The sequence below is a fragment of the Nilaparvata lugens genome, chromosome 1 (genome assembly GCF_014356525.2).
Source record: "Nilaparvata lugens isolate BPH chromosome 1, ASM1435652v1, whole genome shotgun sequence".
Classification (NCBI taxonomy): Eukaryota; Metazoa; Arthropoda; class Insecta; order Hemiptera; family Delphacidae; genus Nilaparvata; species Nilaparvata lugens.
Window position 1 is genome coordinate 99,613,676 of NC_052504.1, and position 26,769 is coordinate 99,640,444.

At 33.3% G+C, this 26,769-nt stretch overlaps 2 protein-coding genes across 19 annotated transcripts in view; both read left to right on the top strand.

The window, feature by feature from the left end:
• The window catches only part of LOC111054275 (zinc finger protein 2 homolog), a 217,774-nt gene extending 213,875 nt beyond the window's left edge, over positions 1–3,899 (top strand). For 15 of the 16 annotated variants that reach the window (XM_039419764.1, XM_039419774.1, XM_039419772.1 and 12 more), the window contains 2 exons: positions 33–154; positions 1,895–3,899. In XM_039419764.1, the coding sequence (XP_039275698.1) occupies positions 33–154; positions 1,895–3,190 (1,418 nt within the window). In that variant the 3' untranslated portion in view covers positions 3,191–3,899. The remainder of the gene's footprint in view (positions 1–32; positions 155–1,894) is intronic. The other variant, XM_039419775.1, reaches the window with a different exon arrangement.
• Positions 3,900–21,361: 17,462 nt separating this feature from the next.
• The window catches only part of LOC120348789 (endochitinase-like), a 31,905-nt gene continuing 26,497 nt past the window's right edge, over positions 21,362–26,769 (top strand). Inside the window, exon 1 of one of the 3 annotated variants that reach the window (XM_039419817.1) lies at positions 21,362–21,510. Coding sequence is in view for 1 of the 3 variants with exons in the window: in XM_039419816.1 (XP_039275750.1) it covers positions 24,879–24,916 (38 nt within the window). In the remaining 2 variants the exon portion in view is untranslated. Of the gene's footprint in view, positions 21,511–24,798; positions 24,917–26,769 lie in introns of those variants that run through there. The other 2 variants (XM_039419818.1, XM_039419816.1) reach the window with 2 other exon arrangements.

Here is a 26,769-nt window from a genome sequence, read left to right on the forward strand (position 1 = left end):
CAAGTATTATAAACGTTTCGTTGATGTTTCAGAGATAACTCTACCCACTGCCTATGTCAAACTGTATCGCATTGGAGTGCTGGATAGAATTGCCAGAACCCTTCACCAAAAGCAGCGCTCTGATGACGATTATGATGATGTTGATGATGATTATGTAAGTGTTTTTCCAAATAATCATAGATAAAGACCTATGGTATATTTTAATGTTCCCTTATATTGGGAGGAATTGATGGCTTCCTGTTACCTGGCTCAGCCAGACTGGCTGGGTTATTTTGGATACCAAAACTTAACCTGAAGAATGAATCATCCAAAATTGGTTTTGAACATTAAATCGAAAAAATGTAGAATAAATGATTCAACAAATAATTCAGAAACTATGTTTCAGAATCAATTTATTTCATACAATCTCTCATATGATTCTCCAGCCAATCAATGAAAAACAAAAACAATGCTAGAAAAGGATAGTGCTATCTGCTTTGACGAATGATAGACAAGGATAGCAAGACCAATGCTAATCAAATACTACCATCATAACGAGGACTTAAATATAGGTATTGGCAACTCTATATTTAATATCAATCATCCTTAGTTGTATTTGGCACAAAATCCTATTGCAAGAATTATACATGTGGAATTAGATACATATTATAATACAATTACCAAAATACATCACAACAATTTATTATAGATGTAATATTCAGCTTAGTGGAATCATTGTACAGAATAACTCCCAGAACTTTCAATACAATTTTGAATGAGAAAATTTTTAAACAGCTCTGGAATATGTGGAAATTTCGAACTTCTAATGATCTTTCATCGACTACCAGAGCAAAGCTCCGTCCCATTTTTTAATGTTTTTGTGAAGAGAGCAACTATACAAGACTTAACCTATTTCAGATTGTTTATTATTCAAGGATCCAAAGGTTCAAAGAACCCCACACGTCAACCGTATCTTATTGTGCTCTCAGGTAATATGTTAGTTAGACAAACCAATACCGGTGTTCTTTACAAAAACCAGGAGTTCTTCCCTATAATTCATCACCCGGTTGCTTGTTACAATCCAGTGTGATATGCTTGGCAGTCTCTTCAGACTGATTAGTCCTCGTGACCTATGTGAGTTCCACTCCTGGCCTTCTTTGAAGGTCCTACCGCTGAGGAAGGGGCGGCTAAGTTGCCTCTAGGGCGCCCGGCCACACTTGACTCAGCCCCTTGACCCACATTTGTGACTGGAGTTTCACCCATCTCTGGTCTCTTGGTTTTTTCTTTTTGCCCCTCCGAAACTTCGCAGGGTCAGAAGTCCCTACCCCAAGAAGTTTTGCCTAAATGGCCGTCCTTCTTTGAGCAGTGGTGAGGTTTGGTCACTCCACCCGAAACCCGTGACCTACGTGAGTTCCACTCCTGGCTTCTTTGTAGGTCCTTCCGCTGAGAGAGGGGATTCCAAATTGCCTCTAGGGCACCAGGTCACCCTCGACTTAGCCTCGTGACCCACATTTGTGCCTGGAGTTTCACCCATCTCTGGTGGGGCAGATCCCGTGGGTTTGAAGGCAAGGCAACTTGTGGAGTTGCCTTGAGGTCCATTTTAGTCGCCTCCTATGACAAGCATGAATGCTGTGGGTGAATTCTGGTTTTCAACACATTCTTGAGTACGATGATCGACTCAGAGCTCCCCCAACCCACAGGGGGCTATTTCGGATTATGTTTAACCTTATCCAAATTTGGGAGAGGAATAGCACAAGGTTACCATATTTTTTCTCTCCCTATAATTTTTGATTACTTACTTGTATGAATCAATAAATAATAAATAATGGGATTATTGTGAATGTGCATTTTGTGCTGATTTGTCATGTGTGAATTACATCACTAGCTGACTGATATTTGAACCTTGTGATTTCAGGAACCATCATCAGCTGATAGTGGGAGTGAATCGTCTGCAGAAGAGGAGGAAGAAGGCAGCAATGAAGAAATGGTAGGAGAGGGGAGGGTTTCATGCAAAACAACTTCTAAAAAGCTTCATCAATGTACATTCTGTGGAAAAAGCTTTTCTCAGTCTAGTCATTTAACTTCTCATTTGCGTATTCACACCAATGAGAAGCCTTTCCCGTGTACAATCTGTACGAAAACGTTCTCACAGTCAAGTCATTTAACAGTTCATTTGCGTACCCACACCAAAGAGAAGCCATTCCAGTGTACAGTCTGCACCAAAAGGTTCTCTGAGTCTGGTGTCTTGACTAGGCATATGCGTACCCACACCAAAGAGAAGCCATTCCAGTGTACAGTCTGCACCAAAAGGTTCTCTCAGTCTGGTGTCTTGACTGGGCATATGCGTACCCACACCAAAGAGAAACCATTCCAGTGTACAGTCTGTGCGAAAAGGTTCTCACGGTCTGATTATTTGGCATTGCATATGCGTACTCACACGAAAGAGAAACCATTCCAGTGTACAGTCTGCACCAAAAGGTTCTCTGAGTCTGGTGCCTTGACTAATCATATGCGTACTCACACAAAAGAGAAGCCTTTTCAGTGCACAGTCTGTGCAAAAAGGTTCTCTGAGTCTGGTGCCTTGACTAATCATATGCGTACTCACACGAAAGAGAAGCCTTTTCAGTGCACAGTCTGTGCAAAAAGGTTCTCTCAGTCTGGTGCCTTGACTAATCATATGCGTACTCACACGAAAGAGAAGCCTTTTCAGTGTACAGTCTGCACCAAAAGGTTCTCTCAGTCTGGTGACTTGACTAAGCATATGCGTATCCACACCAAAGAGAAGCCATTCCAGTGTACAGTCTGCACCAAAAGGTTCTCTCAGTCTGGTGACTTGACTAGGCATATGCGTACCCACACCAAAGAGAAGCCATTCCAGTGTACAGTCTGTACAAAAATGTTCCGGAATCGTCCTAATTTGAAAGTTCATTTGCGCACTCACACCAATGAGAAGCCTTATCAGTGTGAAGTCTGCACAAAAACATTTTCTCAGTCAAGTCATCTAACAGTTCATTTGCGTACCCACACCAAAGAGAAGCCATTCCAGTGTACAGTCTGTACCAAAAGGTTCTGCACACCAAGCGAATTGACCATTCATATGCGCACTCACACAAAAGAGAAGCCATTCCAATGTACAGTCTGTAGAAAAAGGTTCTCCCAGCGTGGAGAAATGAAACTGCATATGCATATTCACACAGCTCAGAATGACTGAATTTTTTCTTCTCTATTGCCTGGTTTTTATTAGTAGGGTTAGTGGTAGAGTTCCCTGGGCAAGTATTAACTATCTTGTGAACTCTCCCAATGATAACGTTCATGGTAGAGTACTAGTTTTTAGTAGAGTAGAGTGGGATAGTACTCTACCACTTGCCTTCCCCCACCACCGCTTCTCACTCTACTCTACCACTACTATGCTAATGAAAACAGTCTTGAGCTAGTAGAGTAGAGTCGTGCCGTAGGCTATCAAGTTCAAAAAGTATTGTTATTTATTGAAATTTATTAAAACATGTTAATTTATTAAAATGTCGAGTGTTTAGGTGTTAATTTATTAAAAAGTATTGACATTTTAAGGTTAGTTCTGTTCACTAGACAACACACTTAACCTACTATTCTCAATTGTAGTGAAAACAGTTACTCGACCAAGTAAGTCAAGTACAGTTAGCTCGGTACAATTAGTATTTCAGTTACTGGACCACTAACTCTACTTGTGAAAACCAGGCTTATTGGTGTGATATAAGTTTCCAATATTTCTATTCATTTATTTATTTGTAAAGCCAATTCTCCATAAGTATGTTATGCCTATAGTGAAGTCCACGATATAATGGCAGTGGAGAATGTTAGGAGAACAACGTTGTCGATCTTCTGTCTTGTCAATTCCTTCTATAGACGGTTTATTGATGTAATATTTACTGTTCATCCTCGTTTAAAATAATCAATTATATTTTATTAAGCAAGAAATCATATTTTTAAATAATTTTGATAATTAAGATGATATATTTTGTGGATTAATTATTAATTCTAAATTGTTAAAAAACGATCTGGCAACAGAGCAAAATGAGAGAGAGATAGCGCTATCCGCTTTGTTGAATGATAGACAAGGATAGCAATATCATTGCTAATCAAACACTGCCATTATAACGTGGACCTCACTGTAGGTGATGATGAGGGGATGAATGATAATACAGTACAAACGTTTCTATTTGTGATGATTTCATGAATAGATGAAATGAAACTTGAGAATGAGTAGCTGATTTAAAATGAGGGAGATATGAAACCTGAATTACCTGATAAATCTATACTAAGAACCTACTTGCTACTTACTATTGTCTTGTCAAAGTTAATAACTTTCGTTTATTACATTAATTAAATAGCTGATTACAATATTATAAAACATAAAATCTACCAACAAACCGAATTAAATTGTATATTATACTAAATTGTAATATTATTTATACTTTATATATTTATATACTTTATATATTTATATACTTTAGATAACCTACGTAGTTTTAGGGAAATTGTAGTCTACTTATATTCGAATCTCTAATTTCCTCACTTGTTTAGAAATACTTTTTTCAGATATGTCTCTAAAACAATTTTGAATATTTATTTAGAGGGACGGTATGGTAGCTGGGTTGTAATTTATTGAAACGGTTGAGGCTCAGATGAAGATGTCTATTGTGAGTCTTGGATAATCTCTTGTAGTGGATATCACTTTTTTCTTGTTAAGTCTTTGTTTTACAGTTATCACTATGACCTTTATAAAATAAGAAAATTTTGTATGAACATTTTGTGAGGTGAACAACTACAAGACTTAACCTATTTCTAACTACAGTCGAACCTCTCTATAACGAACCTCCTCTTAACAAAATCCTCTATACAACGAATTTTTACCTGGTCCCATGACATTTTAGAGTTTCAGCTGCTTATTTACCTCTAACGAATTTCGGACCTCTCAACAACAAAGTTTTTTCTTGAATTCAACATACAAAATGTAGTGTGTATAGGAAGCAGACGGTCATTTTCAAGTAATTGTTTAGTTTCAGCAGACTGAAAATAATGGCAATAATTCAGGTAGGAAGAAGATAGGGTTGTAGACAGTCAATAGAGATTGAAACACATGTCGAAAAGTGAATGCAAGTTACTGGAAATTGAATTTCGAGGACTTGTCATTCGTAGACCAGGCAGGTGAACGACTGGACTTTCCCATTCTTGCTTTTGTCATAGATTTCAATTCTTATTATAACTGACTATGATGATGATGACTGTGACGAACCTGAGGAGAAGAATCAGTCAGATTAAGAAGTTGTAGAATCTTTCAAATTACCAGGCAAGGATTAAAACTGTAAAATAGTGTACCAGACAACATTTTCGACTGTTTAAATAAATGTGAGTGGTTCATTAAACATGATGTTTTATTAAAATGCAAAATTCAACCAAAAATTACTCACTTTTTCAAATAAAAAGTCAAAAATAAGAAAGTTGGGTTATTATAGTATTTATAGTGAAGTTATTGACAACATAGTTACAGGATGTTGTGTTCAATCTAATAGTAGTGTGAAAATTAGTAAAATAAATTTGATGAATGAAATTGAAAATTATTGCTACCGTACTGAGTATGTACTTTGATTAAACTCTACTTATAGTACAAATCAAGCATTCTGGAAATAAATTGGTTACTTACTTATTACATTCTATAAATATGAAAAAACATGTTTATTTATTTTAAACAGCATGAATTTTCAAATTTTCGTATTAATATTGGCCCAATAAGTACCCTACCTACGTTCACGATTATAATATGTTTTATCTACCATATTCATTTATTTACCGCCATGATACGATATTTGAAGATTCATAAGATCGTGACAGTTTTCTTGACAGAACAACCTCCTCTCAATAACGAATAACTCTCTGCAGCGAATTTTTTCTCGGGATAATCGACTTCGTTATACAGAGGTTCGACTGTATGATTGTGTAACCTTATCTAAATTTGGGAGAGCAATAGCACAAGGTTACCTTTTTTTCTCTCCCTTCCATTTTGATGATGTACTTATTGTATGAATCAATAAAGAATAGAATAAATTTAGACTCAAAGATAATATCAGTGTTGCCAAATCGTGTGAAATTCCAATCTCTTCATGCAAGCTCTGTTCATAAGACAGGATTTGTTGTATTCAATTCGACTACACAGTCTGTATTTCCTAGCATTTTTTCTCCTCACATTTTTCAAAAATCAATTGAGAAAAAATGTTCAAATTTGGTACAGAAGTTCAGCTAGGGTCTAGAATAATACTATACTATTAAACGACAAATTCAGTTTATATGTTTAGATGTTTATATGTTTGTATTTCACCGGACCTCGAAAACAGCTCTAACGATTCTCACGAAATTCAGAACATAGTAGGCTTATAATATAAAAATTCGATTTCACTAGGTCTCATCCCTGGGAAAACTCGCTGAAGGACATTAAAAGGATAATATTATTATCCATCTTTGGAAAAACAGCTGATAATAATTATTTCGTCGTCTGTTGATGATGGAAGTGAGTGAGCGAGTTCATGTGTGTGGGACTGTGTCAAAATTATGACTCAGCTGTTGAACTTTTGTAATAATTCAATCAGGTACTTAGTGTCGGTTGCAAAAAAGCCGGGTTATTTTCAATCATGATTAATTCCATTAGATCCATGTTTTTGAAATGGTCTTCTCTAATTTGGTTCTCGTGAAATTAATCCGGATTAAAATTTAACCGGCTTTTATGCAACCGGACCTTTGTGAGGGAAATTTTTGCATTCCTCTGGGAATTAATCTCAATTCACTGTGATAGGATAGATCGTTTCTGTATGAACTATGAATATTATTATAATTTCTTCTCTCGTAATAAATGTTTTATGCTACTCCAGAGCAAAGCTCGGTCCCCGATATTAGTCTTAAAATGCAGAGTTGTCTATTTAAATCCAGTACCGTAGTCATATGGGTTCGCATGAAAAGATTGAAATTTCGCACAATTTGGCAACACGGATGTTATCTTCAAGTCTCAACTTATTTTATACAAAAGTGAGGTCTACATTATAACGGCAGTGTTTGATTCGCAATTGTATTGCTATCCTTGTCTATCATTCAACAACGTGGTTAGCGCTATCTCTTTCTCGCTTTGCTCTGTTGCCAAATCGTTTTTCAACAATGTAGAAATATAATCAACTAACAAAATATCTAATCTTGATTATGAAAATTCATTATGAAATCTTTGGAAAATATAGTTTATTGCTTGATAAAATATAATTGATTATTTTAAACGAGAATGAACAGTTAATATTTTATCAATAAACCTGTATCAGCTACCTTCTATAGAAGGCATTGACAAGACAGAGGATCGGCAACTTTGTTTCCCTAACTTTCTCCACTGCCATTATAACGTGGACATCACTATATAACTATTCACTCATGTGAATACTGTTAGAAAATAATGAGTTAATATTATTTTATATTATACGTTCAAATTTAAATACATTGTTTTTCCTATGTTGGCATGCAATGACAACAGCTGTTTTGTGTGTGTCGAATAAACGTTAAAATTTAAAGACTGTATAATAAGTATAAACATTTCAAGATTATGATACAAAGATGATCAAGATGAAATACTGGGTAAATAAGTTCCCTAAAAAATACAAACAAGAGAAAAAGAAAACTGGGTAAATAAATTCCCTAAAACAACACACATTTCAAAATAAGTGATACATGATGAAAAAATATGTCACAAGCAAACAATTATTTACACAGCAATGGATAGATTTTAGAAAAGTTAAGTTTTATCAACAATTTAAAGATTAGGAAAATAAGCTACTATTTCAACTTCTAATATTATTTCAGAAAAATACAAATTTAAATGACTATGGACAAGATTGGTTAAGATATGCATCATAGAAGAAATTTACTGAATATTACACAAAGACAGGAAAGAATCGAAAATTGAAAAGATTAAGGGCCAAGAAAAATAGGCTACAGGAAAGAAAAAGATACAATTATGGACTCTTACCATACGTATATTTACGGTCATTGCTATTCTGAATCCCGGCATGACACAGGATTCCTAATCATTGTGTGTTGGGGAATACCCTTTCATCATGTGATTCATTGTCATCATCTTGTAAGTAAGCAACTTGAAACAACCTTTGAATACTAATACATCAATGGAAACTTTGTGTTTTGTTTTCTTCAATAGTATGATTTTATTCATAGGTTCATTTGTTTCAACCAAGCAGTTTTGCCTACAAAAGTTCGTCATGTTCACTTGAGAATGCATAGCATACACCTTTTCAATTCTCAGTTGAAAGTTGAACTCATCAACTTGACTCAAAGCAACATTCATTTTGTTGACATTATTCCTAACCTCCACAGAAACCTGTCTCATGTAATCATTCATTTTATTTACAATCTTCCTAACTTTTGATGTAGTAATCTGATCCATAGAAACATTTGATTTGTTTACTGTTTTCCTAACCTTCAATGTAGCAATAGTACTTTCTTGATAGTTGACTTTCAATGAAGACAACTCCCTACCTACTTCTTTACTCAATTCTACACTTTCACTATGGTTGACTTTTTCAACAACAGTAACTAGGCCTACATTTTCAGAAACTTGAATGAGTTGATCTTGTAACTTAACACTACTATCATCATGCTTCAATTTGCTTTCATCTTTATGATTTTTAATCAATGTCTCATGTGCATCTTTCAATAGAAGGTTTATACTAACCTGCTCTAGTCTTATGCTAGTACATTCTTGCTTCATATCATCAAACCTAGCACTTTGATCTTGTTTCAATTTATCAAACTTAGCATTTTGCTCATCAAATCTAGCATTTATCTCATCAAACTTTTGTGTTAAGAATGCTATAAGATTCAGATCATTTTTAATGTTTGCCATTTTGTAATATGCACTGATTCATTAAAACTTGATCTCTCTTGAACCGACCTCCCACTCAGCAACAAACCATTCATAACCTATCAAGATATCTATCCTACTAATAATTTTTCATAACCAGGGATTTCATAGTGTACCATTTGGGACATATTTATTTTGTAATTCTGTCCCACCAGGGGTACCATTTGCCGTGCTACCAATTTTTCCTTAAACGGTTGGAATAGCATTTAACACCTATCAAACCAAGGACAGTTGTCGGCTCCAATAAAATAGATTCTTGATAAACTGTGAATGGATCTATTGCCTATGAATGAGAAATCCAGTTTTCAGAGCAAATTAACTTATAATCTTCAGATGAAATTTTGGCAAAACATAGAAATATACAAAGAACAATAACTTACAAGCCTAATTATTTCAAGTAACTACGAACTAAAATACTTATCTAGTTTACAGTTGAAACACAGTGGCTATTGGCTTTACTACACTAATAGCTAATTTTGCACAAAAATTTATATAACTCAATCTAAAACATTAATAAACGAAAATGATTTAGAGCAAAACTCCACGACAACATTTGTAGCCAGCCATTTTTCAGAAGAAGGGCTGAACAGGAAAAGCAAAGTTGAAAGTCACAAAACCAACGCCCTGTTCAATATCGATCTCCACAGACACGTCATCAAAAAATTATAACTTATAAGTTTAGAATTCACATTCTACATCTGTTCTCAATAAAACTTTATTTTGAAAATGTTATTTTAAATTTTTATATATATCTCGATTTAAATAAACCTTTTATCCAGTAATATGTTAACCCTGCCTCGGTGACATCATGGAACAATGCAACAAACATTTACAATAATAAATTCTCCATCAAAAAGTTTGTCCGTCTATTGATAACTCTGACATTTACTATAAAGTTCCATAGATCTCGAATTTAAGATTCGATTCAAATGTGAGAAGAAAAATGTAATATTACACAGTCAATAGAGATTGAAACAGATGTCGAAAAGTGAATGCAAGTTACTGGAAATTGAATTTCGAGGACTTGTCATTCGTAGACCAGGCATGTGAACGACTGGACTTTCCCATTCTTGCTTTTGTCATAGATTTCAATTCTTATAACTGACTATGATGATGATGATGACTGTGACGAACCTGAGGAGAAGAATCAGTCAGATTAAGAAGTTCTAGAATCTTTCAAAATTATCAGGCAAGGATTAAAACTGTAAAATAGTGTACCAGACAACATTTTCGACTGTTTAAATAAATGAGAGTGGTTCATTAAACATGATGTTTTATTAAAATGCAACATTCAACCAAAAATTACTCACTTTTTTCAAATAAAACGTCAAAAAATAAGAAAGTTGGGTTATTATAGTATTTATAGTGAAGTTATTGACAACATAGTTACAGGGTCCACATTATAATGGCAGTGTTTGATTCGCAATTGTATTGCTATCCTTGTCTAACATTCAACAACGTGGTTAGCGCTATCTCTTTCTCGCTTTGCTCTGTTGCCAAATCGTTTTTCAACAATGTAGAAATATAATCAACCAACAAAATATCTAATCTTGATTATGAAAATTCATTATGAAATCTTTGAAAAATATAGTTGCTTGATAAAATATATTAAATTATTTTAAACGAGAATGAACAGTTAATATTTTATCAATAAACCTGTATCAGCTACCTTCTATAGAAGGCATTGACAAGACAGAGGATCGGAAACGTTGTTTCCCTAACTTTCTCCACTGCCATTATAACGTGGACATCAACTAACTATTCACTCATGTGAATACTACCGTACTATTACTAATTAATCACTATTCAATCATGTTATATTGTACATAATTACTGTGCATAGTTTATAATAATTATAGTTATTAGGGCGGCTCCCACGCTTGACTTATATGAGCAACAATTAACATTATTTTATTGATTCAAATAATATGAGACATTACCGTATTTTCATGAAATGTTTCAAGAACCATTAAGAAAAGTCAGCTGTATTTATAAAAATTTAATGTGTTCTCCATAATTTGAAAATATGTTTTATGCTCACTTTATAAATAAAACACCAGTATAATAATGATGAGTTTGTTTATTTGATGGCATTCAATTTAACTTCTAGTTGCACAACGGTCGGTTAACTTTTAATCAAGATTAAACTAATCGGCGTTAACATTTTCTAATTCCGATTATACTCCGTAAAAAATTACTTTGAACTTGGGACGGACATGCGCAGCAGAGGAGGCATACAGTGGTAGGGATACAACGGCGGCCAAGTTGCCGCTCTGAACCGTCCAGCATTCTCTAATTTCTAGTGAGTTTTCAAGTGCTTATGCTAAACTTACAGAGTTTCCTCTCTGGAAGCATTCATTCGACTGACTCTGATCGACAAATTGGCAACTGCGCTTCTACCCATGACCATCTATCCATCACTGTAATTGGCTGATCTCCCTCCATTTCTCTGCGCCGCATATTCCTCCAAGTCAGAAGTTATTTTGTACGGAGTATATAATTATAGTGAACAGTGAAAATATAAAGTCCCACGACTTTCAATAATTGAACTATTCCCACTCAGCCCGGCCGAGTGAGTATGAATAATACCATAGAGAAACAATAGTGCTATTGTTTGTTACTTTCCTTGCCCTATTACCATATGGTCAATCAGATCAATTTGTCGATCAGAGTCAGTCGAATGAATGCTTCCAGAGAGGAAACTCTGTAAGTTTAGCATAAGCACTTGAAAACTCACTAGAAATTAGAGAATGCTGGACGGTTCAGAGCGGTAAGGAAAGTATTGCTTTCCAAAAAAATTAAGGTACCCTAATTTCAAGTTTTCTATACGTTTCAAGGTCCCCTGAGTCCAAAAACATGATTTTTGGGTATTGGTCTGTGTGTGTGTATGTCTGTGAACACGATAACTCCATTCCTAATTATCAACCGATTGACTTGAAATTTTAAACTTAATGTCCTTATACGACGAGGATCCGACAACAAGAAGTTCATTAAAATTCAATTCAAGATGGCGGAAAAAATGGCGGATAATTAGACTACTAAAAACCCATGTTTTTCTCGAAAACGGCTCTAACAATTTTCTTCAAATTTATACCATGAATAGCTATTTATAAGCTCTATCAACTGACATGAGTCTCATTTCTGAGAAAATTTCAGGAGCACCGTAATATTCTTGAGAAAAATGGCGGATAATAACTAAAAAACCATGTTTTTCACGGTTTTCTCGAAAACGGCTCTAACGATTTTCTTCAAATTTATACCATGGATAGCTATTCATAAGCCCTATCAACTGACATAATTCTCATTTCTGGGAAAATTGCAGGAGCTCCGTAATATCCTTGAGAAAATTGGCAGATAATTACTAAAAAACCATGTTTTCTTGATTTTCTCGAAAATTACTCGACCGATTTTTTTCAAATTCATACCCTGTATAATTATTTATCAGCTCTATCAACTGAGTGTTCTGAGCATGAGTCTTTTCCCTGGGAAACTAATGGGGGTCCACACCATCCTTGAGAAATAGATTTTGTAACCTCCTTCTCGTGCATGAGGTAGGTAGGTAGAGCAGTTTATAAAAAGAACACATAGTTGAGATATTTCATCTGTAGAACAGCTGTTTTGACGACTTTTAAAAAATCATCGAATTTCACAATTTACACAAAGGAAAAGGTACTCTGAAAACAATTATATATACACACATACCGTACAGTAGTCTGATCGTAATTTCAAATATATGTTGCCGCCAATCCTCATTATGTTATTCCCCTAAATTATTCTCGTTTAAGAATGAGGCTTACAGTTCAATGTGCAAGGAAAGTTGAGTGAGTGTACCACACACCAGATTTTATGCTATTGTTTCTCTATGATAATACCATTAGAATCGCTTATGTAGGAATTTATTGTAAAACGAGATATGTTTTATGAAAATATCAAGGAGTTAAGCTAGAAGAGTTCCTCAAAATCTCAAAATTATTTGTTCACTGTTACTGTTGTGTGCAGATCCAGCGGCTTTATTCGATCTGTGGCCTATCGCATCTTAAAATACAAACTAATAGACCTAATATTAAAGTGAGGTCCACGTTATAATGGTAGTGGAGACAGATAGGAGAGCAACGCTGCCGATTCTCAGTCTTGTCAATGCTTTCTATAGATGGTAGCTGATACAGGTTTATTGATGTAATATTAACGGTTTATTCTCGTTTAAAATAATCAATTAAATTTTATCAAGCAAGAAATTATATACTGTATTTTTCAATAATTTCATAATGCATTTTCATAATTGAGATGAAATATTTTTTTATTAAAAATATAAATGTTTATCATCGTACATTGATAAAAGACGATTTGGCAACAGAGCAAAGCGAGAAAGAGATAGCGCTATCTGCTTTGTTGAATGATAGACAAGGATAGCAATACCATTGCTAATCAATGTGGACCTCACTATAGTAGTCAACTGAAGTGGTTTTTGGAATAGGAAATTACTTAAATATTAGCTTGTATTTTCTCATGCAACAAGGTCCAGTTGTAATATATGGCTGTGAATCTTGGACGTTAACAGAAGAAGTAACAACACGTTCACTAAAGGTGCGTTTACACCAGAGTGTAAACAAAAAGTTTATTTTTCCGTTGTTATAGATTCTATTAGATTGAACATAACTTATCATGCACATGTTGTGCAGATGTGTTTGTCGAGTTCCGTTTAATCTAATAGAATCTGTAAGGACGGAAAAATAAACATTTTTTGACATCTTTGGTGTAAACGCAGCTTAATGCTGGTGTGTATTAAATTAAATCAAAATTTGGGAGAGAAATTGTACAGGCATAGCCTAGTTTTCCCTTCATGGTCATAATTATATCATGATTTTAATGTTTTGTACAATGAATGACTAGAAAAAATAACATTTTTAATAACAAGAAATCTATCTTTAAAACCTGAAGGTAATGCGATATATTGAAACTATAGTAGTTTTAATTTGTGTTTTAAGTCTGTTATTTTATATTAAAAACTTTTCAAAAAAGGGTACTATGAAGCTATTTTATAAATAAAAATAAGTAGCCCAGAAGAAATTTTACAAAAAAATGGTGTGGCGCACTCACACAATTCTCCTTGCCGTTATGAGAATTGATCACCTGACGCGCATCTGAAGTCTACTATTCAAAGATCTGAGCCAGCTGGTGACAGCACAATAACGTTGGAGACACACGAGGTCTGCTATCTCTTCATAGTGAATGATTTAATAGAATCAACAGTTGCCAATAGTTTGCAATTATTGAAATAATAACAAATTGCAATTGGATAATCACATTTTCTCGAATTTCAAGCTTATTTTCAATTTTAGGTGAAAATGTTACTGAACATTAATTGTAGAGATTTTCATGCTGAATCTTCTCCACTCTTTTTTGTTTATGTTGTATCTGAAGCCTGATAATTGGGAATCTAAATCAAACTTTACATAGATGGGGCGGAGCTCCTGAAATTTCTACAGGTGACTTGTGGCAGTTGATAGAGCTTATCAATGACCATTTTAGGTATGAATTTGATCAAAATCGTTGTAGCCGTTTTCGAGAAAATCTCGAAAACCCCTGTTTTTGAAAACATTTTCGCCATTTTAGCCACCATCTTGAATTATATTTGATCGAAACTGTTCGTGTCGGATCCTTAATTTTAAGGACCTCAAGTTCCAAATTTCAAGTCATTCCGTTAATTGGGAGATGAGATATCGTGAACACAGACGCACATACACTTATACACACACAAACATAGACCAATACCCAAAAATCACTTCAGGGGACTCAGGGGATCTTGAAACGTATAGAAATTTAGAAATTTGGGTACCTTAATTTTTTTCGGAAAGCAATACTTTCCTCACCTATGGTAATAGGGCAAGGTACGGTAAGTAAAATTAATAAAAGTATACCCCACCAACTATGTTGTTATAATTACAGATGACTAGGGAATAATAAAGAAGTGTCAATAATTAGAAAAGTGGAACAATACCTTAATTGGCTCACTGATCACAATAATCAATCATGCAAATTATAATTATTACGATTTTCTATCACCAGTGAATTACTTGTTTGATGTTTGCAAGATTACTTGAGGAAAACTCATAATTCAACTATTTCCTCTGTCAATTATTGTTCTCTTCTTAATACACTTAAACTGTATTATATTTACAACTAGTCCTAAGAATAACTTGTTTGATGTTTGCAAGATTACTTGAGGAAAACTCATAATTCAAATATTTCCTCTGTCAATTATTGTTCTCTTCTTAATACACTTAAACTGTATTATATTTACAACTAGTCCTAAGAATAATGTTTATGACAGAATTTATAAGCAGAATAATAAAGAAGGAAACCTTATTGGTTCCACTAAACCAATGAAAATTTATTTTTATGACCTGACGATGGTGTGATCACCAAAAATATAGTTCTTTTATAGTAGTTATAATTTGTATTCTTATTATAATATTTTATTATTCTTATATATTATTAATTATTCTTAATTAAGCTCTCATCCATATAACAGTTCATGATATCATATTAATTTCATGTTTTCGAGCATTTATATTTCTTATGAAGTAAGCTATTTATTATAGTATAATGGTAGGCTACTATATAAGTTCAATATGTAGGCCTAATTTTTACTTTCCTTGTCCTATAACCATAGGTAAGGAATGTATTGCTTTCCAAAAAAAATTAAGGTACACCAATTTGTAAATTTCTATACGTCTCAAGGTCCCCTGAGTGCAAAAAAGTGGTTTTTGGGTATTGGTCTGTATGTGTTGTCACGTTATTCTTTATATTTAAATAACGATTTGCCTCCTGCTTGGCATCAGTCGGTAAAGCATGAGATTTTGATATAATCATATAATTAGGTCGTGGTTTTTTTAATAGGATTCAGTCTCATAAAAATCTTTCTAGGCCTAGGTATGGGCTTCTCCTATAACTCTTGTAATTCAATAAAAATAAATATATATAATATGATACTTATACTATAGTGTTGAGGAATAAAATAAATTGCACACCATAAACATATCATACATATATTAAACAATAATGCAAAAGAAAATAGATCGAGGCAAAAAATATATAAAGAGCGATAGAAAATATAATATAAAAATAGAACAATAATTGAAATCAGTAAAATATCACAGGCTAAACTTTATATTCTAGATTTATGGCACGAATCATTACCATGTGCCTTTATCTTAAAATCATATGCATTCTTTTGCATGTAGCTGCGATATGCGCTTGCTAATACTTGTTGACTTGGACAATTCAATTAAAAAATAGGTTCTTTAAGATCAACTTGATAAATTAGCCACTAATAATCCAAATATATATATATATATATTAAATCTCTAGTACTTAGTAGATTTCTTTGTATCGAATATATATTTTATCTCAGGGTGCAAGATTCGCCACCTGACGGAATAGGTAGAGCCATTCATCTAGTGAATTAGAGCAATAACAAACTATCGCAAATTATATTGCAAAAATTAAATATCATATGCATATGTTTTAATAGCCTAGATTTTATACTTCTTTGATCCAAATGGAATTTTCTGAAATGTATTGATCTATATTTTTTCTTCAATAAAATACCTTTAATACTAATTTTACTTGCGCAAGTATTTCTCTTATTAATTTCTCAATTTATAATAAAAACCCTTCGGCGAGCTAGCTTTGATTATTAGATAGATTCGAAGCACTAGGCCCCATCACTAATTCAATATTTATCACTCACGTGTCGAAAATCTTCTTGTAAGCCGCCGATGTCGATCCAACTCCATGTGGTCCTGGAATATGGTAGCCGGAATCGTCTCTTCCAAGGGGTTATAAATTTATTCGAAATTGAAAAAAAATGACTTCTGCTTTACAATAGCATCACGAAGTCTTTTAAGAAATTTAATAATTTGATTTAACTTTAACTTTTACAAAATTATTAGCAAGGTACTACGCTCTAAAATATTTGGGGTCCTCTTATGGTGGCATTTGGCTGGCGAGTGCTGGTTCTCCTTTCTCAATTTTACAAATCTTATTTCCGACTTTCAAATTAACATAAAATTTGAATATCTTAGTCCTCCGCCATTTAGGTTCAAATAGATCGTACAAAAAATATCAATTATTACTTAGGTTGTACGATTAATAATTTCTTTGCCTTCGAGCCATATCGATAACATAGACTATACAAAGTTTTAACACAAATCCAGTACATTTATATAAATATATAGAAATATTTTTGAATTGGCCTACAGTTGCCGCCTATTAACTGCCGTTTTGCTATTGGTGCATGCAAATTTTATTCGGTATTCATGCGCCTGGTACCTCCTATTTCCTGAATACACTTAATTATTTTTATTTGGTTTATTGGTTATGCTCTTTACATGCTAGCTAATATTCTATACATTAATATTAATTTCATGCTACCTAATAATTAGCCACGTGATCATGTGTTTTTCACATTGCATACCGTTTGATTGCAATAGAGCTCTGCCAAGGGGTTTTGGTCAGATTCTACGTTTCTCGATTTGATCGATCTCTAGGTCACCGATCCGTGAATACATTACCTAACCTCAATCTTCAAAATATTTATATAATAATCTATTTATTAGCAACAAATTCCTTCACATCCTTTTTAGGTTTTTGTACCGTTTAGCCAGAACAAGCTGATGCTATCTAATCTTAGTTATTATCTATTTGGCGATATTAGCCAGTTACTTTATTTTCAGACCTATTACTATTTCGGTTAGGGATTTTTATCTACCCAAATTCGATACTTTACAGTGTGTGTGTGTGTGTGTGTGTGTGTGCGTGCGTGTGCGTGTGCGTGTGCGTGTGTGTGTGTGTGTGTGTGTGTGTCACGAACAATTGCCACGAACAATTTCGATCCAATGCAATTTAAGATGGCGGCTAAAATGGCGAAAATGTAGTCAAAAACAGGGTTTTTCGAGATTTTCTCAAAAACGGATCCAACGATTTTGATCAAATTTATACCTGAAATAGTCATTGATAAGCACTATCAACTGCCACAAGTCTCATATCTGTAAAAATTTCAGGAGCTCCGCCCCATCTATGCAAATTTCGATTTTAGATTCCCAATTATCAGGCTTCAGATAAAATTTAAACAAAAAATTTTGAGTGGAAATTAAAGATTGAGCATTAAAATCTCTACAATTAATGTTCAGTAACATTTTCACCTAAAATTGAAAATAAGCACGAAATTCGAGAAAATGTTATTATTTCAATTGCAAACTGTTGGCAACTGTTGATTCTATTGAATGATTCACTATGAAGAGATAGCAGACCTCGTATGTCTCCAGCGTTATTGTCGTGTCACCAGCTGGCTCAGATCTTTGTTTATAAGTAGACTTGAGATGCGCGGGAACACTAGCGTCAGGTGATCAATTTTCATAACGGCAAGGAAAGTTGTGTGAGTGCGCCACACCAGATTTTTTGGTAATAACTTCGTAATACCTACAAGTCGGTGAAAATCATGCAGCTAAAAATTGCTTACAATCTCACAGAATGATTATTTAGATGGTAGTTTTGACAGATGATTTGAGGTACAATAAATTTTGATATAATTTATATTTTAGATACAATCTAAAGCTGCGTTTACACCAAAGTTATTAACAAAATGTTAATAACTTAATCCTCATAGATTCTATTAGATTGAACGGAACTTGACAAACACATATGTTCATCATGTGTATGATAAGTTATGTTCAATCTGATAGAATCTATAAGATATTAACATTTTGTTAATATCTTTGGTCTAAACGTGGCTTAAGGTATCTAAAGAATTTCATATATATCTTAGATAAAAAATATTATTAGATAATAGGTCAGTCTATTTATTTTGTAAATTTATAGTTTGTTTCATGTTTTTAAGAAACTTTTATTATTAATCCATCCAAATTTAAAATGGTTGTTTTATTCTAATTCATATTTTAGATTGTGATTTGGTGTAGAAATTTGAATGGACATAACCTATAATATTTGGACAATTTAAAACTAAATTAGGAAATTGAAGAAGTTTTAGGCAATAGCCTGTTTTTTTTCCGATTCTTGTATTTTCTTTGCTAACCTTATAAATAAATAATATGGGCATACGGAGAATCTATAAATTAATAAAAACAATATGAAAACTTGTAGTAGGTACCCTTTATTATGAAGGGTACTTGTAGTACCCTTAAATATTTAAACGATTAGTCGTTAATTTGTACAAAAGTAGCCCATATAAGTGAAGTGTTTTTAGAAAATCTATATTATCTCTATGATATAGATTATAAGTGGAAATTAGTATTAATGCTAGCAGTAAGTTATAGATATCTAAAAATATTTTTTCCTACAGTTACGTTGAAAAGTGGCCATTGCTGCACTGATTACAGAACGCAAAGAATCACTTTTCCGCTCTAGTGCGGGAAAAATTTTTCTGCACTCCAGATTTGCAACATGGCAACGCAAAATACTTAGTAGGTTATATGGAGCAACAGTGCAGCAAAATCAAAATGAAGTTGGTAACAGTGACTGGGTGAGCTATAGTGAGCAGAGGTGCAACGAAGCACAACGCGCTAATTATTAGTATTAGATATTATAACCAAGGGCAACGAGGACTTTAGGATTTTAGGATTAAGGTTTTTTATCAATAATAAAATTACACAGAAAACATTTGATGGATTTCAGGCAATTTTACCCATAATTACTCACTTTTCATATTCAATGGTAACTGTAGGAAAAACTTAATGTGAAATACGTGCGCAAAGTTCCTCTGCTGCACTCAAGAAACCATTCCGCCCTCGCCTACGGCTCGGGCGTAAACGTTTCTTTCGGTGCAGCAAACTGTCACTTTGCGCACTAGTTGCACAAATAACTAATGTAGGTCTGTTTCCTAAAATGTACGGTACGTGAATTCAAACATTATAAATTACATTGATGACTAGCAGGTAACCTGTGCTCCGCAAGGCTCTATTTTTAAACTTGACAAACTGAAAACTTGACCTACTGAAATCTTAAATAATTTAAAATAGACCTATAAACAATCCTCGATTAATTAAGAATCTATATGCAAAATTTCAAGTTAATCAGTTGAGTAGTTTAGACGTGAGATGCGTCAAACATAATTTTCATATCCCGTACGTGTATAAGCCGATTCTTTCATTTATCAAGGCGAAATAAAAACGATATTGTCAGTTCCACATAATTTATTTGAGCTAAACTCAAGTTTAGTCCCAGTTGGTCAGTCTATAACCAAGAAAGACCACTGAAGATGATGCCTTAGTTCAGGGGTCTCCAACCTTTTTCATCCAAGGGCCACATTGTTAACTCTTGGGAGGCTTAGAGGGCCAATAACAAGGATGTACGTGGAATTTGACTTGTGGGGACACACACGACACGGGGGATTAGGGGGATGTAAAATTATTATATTCCCATTAAAATAATATGAGAAGTTTCAAGTAGGTTTAATAAAAACACAGGAAGAAACATACCAATTCATTTCATTTTAATACAAAGTCCAATTTATTGAGTGTAAAAAGGTCATAAGAGAACTTGACAATGCATGAATTTAGCAAGTTGAACAAAATACGTTTTTTAAATAAATAGTAATAAGACAACTCGACAATACACGAATTCACAAAAAGTTACAAAGCTAAAAGAGAATACTTATTTTTAGCGAGAAGATTGCATTTGTTTTCCACTTGAAATGTCCTCCGCCCATTTAGAAACAGACAGTTCGCGGGCACGTACACAGGCACATGTACAGTCCGTGCAGACAGTTTGCTAATATCTCACAATGATTGATCGCTGCTTGTTTACAGCTAATTTCACACTCATTAAGAAATGGAGTGGCTAGTGAGAGAAGATAACTGAACTCACAGTTGTTGTCAAAAATGTGTATAGATATATATTTTTAAAAAACTGTTGCAATAACTCTCGGCGGGCCGGACAAAATCCATCCGCGGGCCGGATGTGACCCGCGGGCCGTAGGTTGGAGAGCCTGCCTTAGTTCATTGAACCTTAAGTTTGGCTCAAATAAATTATGTGGAACTGACAATATCGTTTTCGTTTCACCTTATTGATATGGATAAATTCCACATTATCTCTGTTCATCTCTCATTTATTATATTATAGAGACCTAATTTGGAAAAAGTTACAATCAACAATGATAGAAATACGGTTCTAATTAATGATTCAAGTCATGTAAGGGCATTATTTGTAGCAATGAAACAATTAACATTGACTTCCAATTATCAGTGTTATGTCATAACTCAGCTTTCCTTATAGCCCTACTTTTCTACTGAATTCTAGAATAATCCAACATTTTTTTATCTTATCTCTTACCTTTTCCTCTTCTTCACCACTGTTTCCTGCAAATTTTTCCTTATCCTGTAATCGCATAGGAAACTAAATTGGTAAATAAATTGTCGCTCTACTTATAAGGCTCAACGCTCAGCCAACTCATATACGTGTTATTGCATTTCTGCTTTAAAGCGCTGTGTTTTAATATTTTTCACATCATAGTTTATCTTCATCTGTGTTGATCCTTCGTGAAAAGTTATAGGAGTGATCTTCCAGCTGAGGTGAGCTTTAATTACATTCTTAATACAGTGTTATGATAGCTTGAAAAAACTTTATTTTTGTAAAAATCGTATTTATTTTTTCAATTTAGGCTACAAGACCGTACTAATCGTCTTTCAATAGAATAGTAGCCTACAGTCTATTTTATTTAATTAAAGAAACTTGAGATATTGTCGAAAATCTACTTTAATTTAATAGAGATTATTATTTCAAAGGTTCCAACAATACCATACTCTATTTTATTTATTAAATTCATGATTACTATTTAATGAAAATCCTAATTAAATGCTGTAATTCACTCCGAAGACTTCTGCTACTGCAAATATTGACAACTGATGGAATTCCATCTAGCTGTTTACCCTGTTGTCAATATTTTCAGTAGCAGAAGTCTTCGGGGTGAATTGAAATTCCACCAGTTTACCCTGTTGTCAATATTTGCAATAGCAGAAGTCTTTGGGGTGAATTGCAGCATTTAATTTGGATTTTAAACTATTTATTATTAAACGAAAAACCAAATCAAATGCTGTAATTCACCCCGAAGACTTCTGCTACTGCAAATATTGACAACTGATGGAATTCCATCTAGCTGTTTACCCTGTTGTCAATATTTTCAGTAGCAGAAGTCTTCGGGGTGAATTGAAATTCCACCAGTTTACCCTGTTGTCAATATTTGCAGTAGCAGAAGTCTTTGGGGTGAATTGCAGCATTTAATTTGGATTTTAAACTATTTATTATTAAACGAAAAACCAAATCAAATGCTGTAATTCACCCCGAAGACTTCTGCTACTGCAAATATTGACAACAGGGTAAACTGATGGAATTCCATCTAGCTGTTCACCCTGTTGTCAATATTTGCAGTAGCAGAAGTCTTTGGGGTGAATTGAAATTCCATCAGTTTACCCTGTTGTCAATATTTGCAGTAGCAGAAGTCTTTGGGGTGAATTACAGTATTTTATTTGGATTCTCGTTTAATAATAATTATTAATTCATTAGCATTTGAACAATTGCAATATCTCAGTAATTTCCATCTATTCAATTCATATTTGATATTAATTTAGCACCTTAGTATGTGCTGAAAATTAGTTGACTGATGTATTTTTGGCTCCAAATTTTCTGAAATTTATCAAGTTTTCTGTGATTATTGAGTTTATTGTTTAGCCTGATCAGTGTGTCTCCCTTCTAAATTTGAAATTCATGGATATGTTACTGTTTTTCCTGATAATTGCATTGTAAAAACATCTGTAAAACAAGTTGTGAATAAATTTCAATTTCAATAGATTCTTGGTTTTTGGAAAGAAAATTGTACTTTAATTCTTGGAAGTGGAATGTAACGAAAAAATTAATCAAATCCGAGCGAGTCTGATGGAAATCCATTAAAAGCTATTAGTTGAAAAGCGATATGATAGCCTACTATCCAATGCTATACCGGTAGTGAGGTCCATGTTATAATGGCAGTGTTTGATTAGCAATGGTATTGCTATCCTAGTCTATCATTCAACAAAGCGGATAGCGCTATCTCTTTCTCGCTTTGCTCTGTCGCCAGATCGTCTTTCAACAATGTAGAATTATTCATTAATTAACAAATTACATACCGTTCTATAAATAAAATAATATAAAATAAGTACAGAAATACAAGCAAGATCGCACAAAAAAGTGAAATCAACAATAATATGTGCTCATCAACGTTTGATTCCATCAAGAACTGCTTGTTGATAATCACTTTTGAACAACTAAATTACGTCATAGCAGTCAGGTATCTATAAATAAATATAAATTTATAAATATAAATAAAATAATATAAGAGAAAATACAAACCAGCAAACAATATTATTCACTTATTAGTATGGTCCGCCGGATGGAGTCATAGATACCAAATAGATAGATACCGTACCAAATGAGAGAGAGAAAAAATCTGGTGTGGCGCACTCACACAACTTCCCTTGCCGTTATGAAAATTGATCACCTGACGCTAGTGTTCACGCGCATCTCAAGTCTACTCTACTATTCAAAGATACGGAGTTATCCGTGATCTAGTGGATAGAGTGCTTGCGTAGCAGCATAGAGAACCCGGGTTCAAACTCTCTCAATACCAAAAGTTTTTTAACCAGATCACTCCCGTGTTATCGGATGGGCACGTTAAACTGTCGTTCCAGGCTAAAGTATGACAGTCGTAAGGCCTATTGAAGGCTTCAATTATTCTTCAATGTTGCTTTTCATCACGAACTGCTTATTATTAAATCACTTTTTTCTTTTAGAAAAAACGACTAGCAGTCAGAAATTTTTTATAAATTATTATTATCTTGATTATCTTGATTATAATTTGTATCTTGATTATCAGTCATTCATTTATTGTAAAATATCTGACTGCTATTCGATTTTTTGAAAGCAAAAAGTGGCTTGAATTATATATTCAGTCGGTGGGGCCTTCCCGCAAGGGACTCCCCACCAACAAAAGCCATTCGAATTTACTTTTTATTCAAAGATCTGAGCCAGCTGGTGACAGGACTATAACGCTGGAGACACACGAGGTCTCATTCATAGTGAATGATTCAATAGAATCAACAGTTGCCAACAGTTTGCTATTGAATAATCACATTTTCTTGAATTTCAAGCTCATTTTCAATTTTAGGTGAAAATGTTACTGAACATTAATTGTAGATATTTTCATGCTGAATCTTTTCCACTTGAAATTTTTTGGTTAAATTGTATCTGAAGCCTGATAATTGGGAAATTGATTTGATAATCTAAATTCAAAATTTGAATAGATGGGGTGGAGCTCCTGAAAAATTCAGTTGCAGTGAGCTCTTCAATACACGTTTTAGTTGTATATGTGAATATTTCCTATTTTAGTGATAATATTGTGAAATATTTCTTCTATGTTTGGTTTTGAAGCATCTAAATTAAAAACTTTCACTTTGTGAAAATAATCCAGTACTGAAAATTTTGTGAAGTGAATAACAACTACAAGACTCAACCTATTTCGGACTAAGTTTAACCTTATCTAAATTTGGGAGAGGAATAGCACAAGGTTACCTTATTTTTTCTCTCCCTATCATTTTGATGATGTATACTTATTGTATCAATCAATGAAGAATATAATGTTTTACATTCACAGGCGTAGATAAGTGTTTTTTTACAATCAGTTGTTACTTCAGTTAATTGATATAATCAATTTTTATCTTCATCCACAACAAAAAGTATATGAAACGGAAAAAACTAATCAAATCCGAGAGAGTCGGATTGAAATCTATTGAAACATATGATTGAAGTGATAGCTTATTCTTCAGTGCTCCCATATATAGTGAACTCCACGTTATAATAGCAGTGGAGAAAGATAGGAGAACAACGTTGCCGATCCTCTGTCTTGTCAATGCTTCTATGGACGGTAGCTGATGCAGGTTTGTTGATGTAATATAAACTGTTCATTCTCATTTAGAATAATCAACTGTCCTATTATATTAAGCGAGCAATTTCTGTATATCTGATTATATTTTTAATATCGAGGCACCGAGCTTCGCTCGTTATTTTTATTTATTGATAAGCAGAACACAATTCTCTTAAATGATCGTGTTCATATTCCACAGCTGGCTATACGTCATCTTATGAATTTCGGGGATGTGATATTTTGATTTTTCACATACTCACTTTTTTACTATCCACAGCTGTTTCAGCCAAGGATGAATTATCCTTTTAATGTCGTTAAGCGAGTTTCCCCAAGGATGAGACCTAGAGCAATCGAATCTTTATATCATAAACCTACTATGTTCCAAATTTCGTGAAAATCGTTAGAGCCGTTTTCGAGATCCGTTAAACATAAATAACCAGATATGAAAATAATCAGATATATATTACATAAATTGCTCGCTTAATATAATAGGATATCTGGTTATTTTTATATCTGGTTATTTATGCTCAACGGATCACGAAAACGGCTCCAACGATTTTTACGAAATTTGAAACATAGTATAGGTTTATAATATAAAAATTCGATTGCACTTGGTCTCATCCTTGGGAAAACTCGCTGAACGACATTAAAAGGATAATTGGCAGTGCCAAAAAGGAAAAATTGCTTTTACAATGAAGTTAACTGAACATTTCATTTTACTTCTACTACTGTAGCCTACTATGTCAAGTTTATTTATCAAGTTATTTACTTAATCTATTGTACAAAATTATTTAGTATAATTTATAATTTTGTTTCTGTTTTGTATAGTTAAATTTTAATTTTATTTTAATGATGTGATGTGCTTTTTTGGCGAAATTCAAAAAAAATTATTCATCCTTGGCTGAAACAGCTGAGACTTTCGTCGTTTGTGGATAGTAAAAAGTGTGCGAGTGATTCTGTGAAAAATAAAAATATCGCATCCCCGAAATTCATAAGCTGACTTATAGCCAGCTGTAAAATATAAACACGATCATTTTAGAGAATTGTGTTCTGTTTATCAATAAATAAAAATAACGAGCAAAGCTAGGTGTCCCGATATTATTTTATTAAGCAAGATACTATATTTTTCAATAATTTCATAATAAACTTTCATAATTAAGATGAGATATTTTGTTAATTAATTATTAATTATACATTGTTAAGAGACCATCTGGCAACAGTGCAAAGTGAGAAAGAGATAGCGCTATCCGCTTTGTTGAATGATAGACAAGGATAGCAATACCATTGCTAATTAAACACTGCCATTATAACGTGGACGTCACTATAGCGAGAAGTATATATATATATAATATATATATATATATAATATATATATATATATATATATATTATATATATATATATATAATATATATATATTATATATATATATTGTAGCTCCTATTTTTAGCCTAGTGAGTCTCAGTTAAATCTGACAGCATTTACAATATAATAATAATAATACATCAAAGCTTCCCTTGTACCAATGAATCTTCAAGTTTACAGTGAATCTTCGAATGAATAATTGTTAAATAATTTTTTTGTCATTGAATAAAAACGACTACCAGACTAATTCTCCAATAAATTAATTTATTCACTCTCAATGAGTATAACCATGAAGACTAATTCTCCAATAAATTAATTTATTCACTCTCAATGAGTATAACCATGAAGATGGCAGACCTTCTGTTAGTTCTCAGTGTTACAATTATAAGTTATTTATTTATTTCAAGTTGGTTATTCATTTATTCACAATATAAGTGAATAAATAAATGTATTGAAGAAATTTGACTGCTAGTCGTTCTATTTGATAAAAAAGTGATTTAATAGTAAGCAG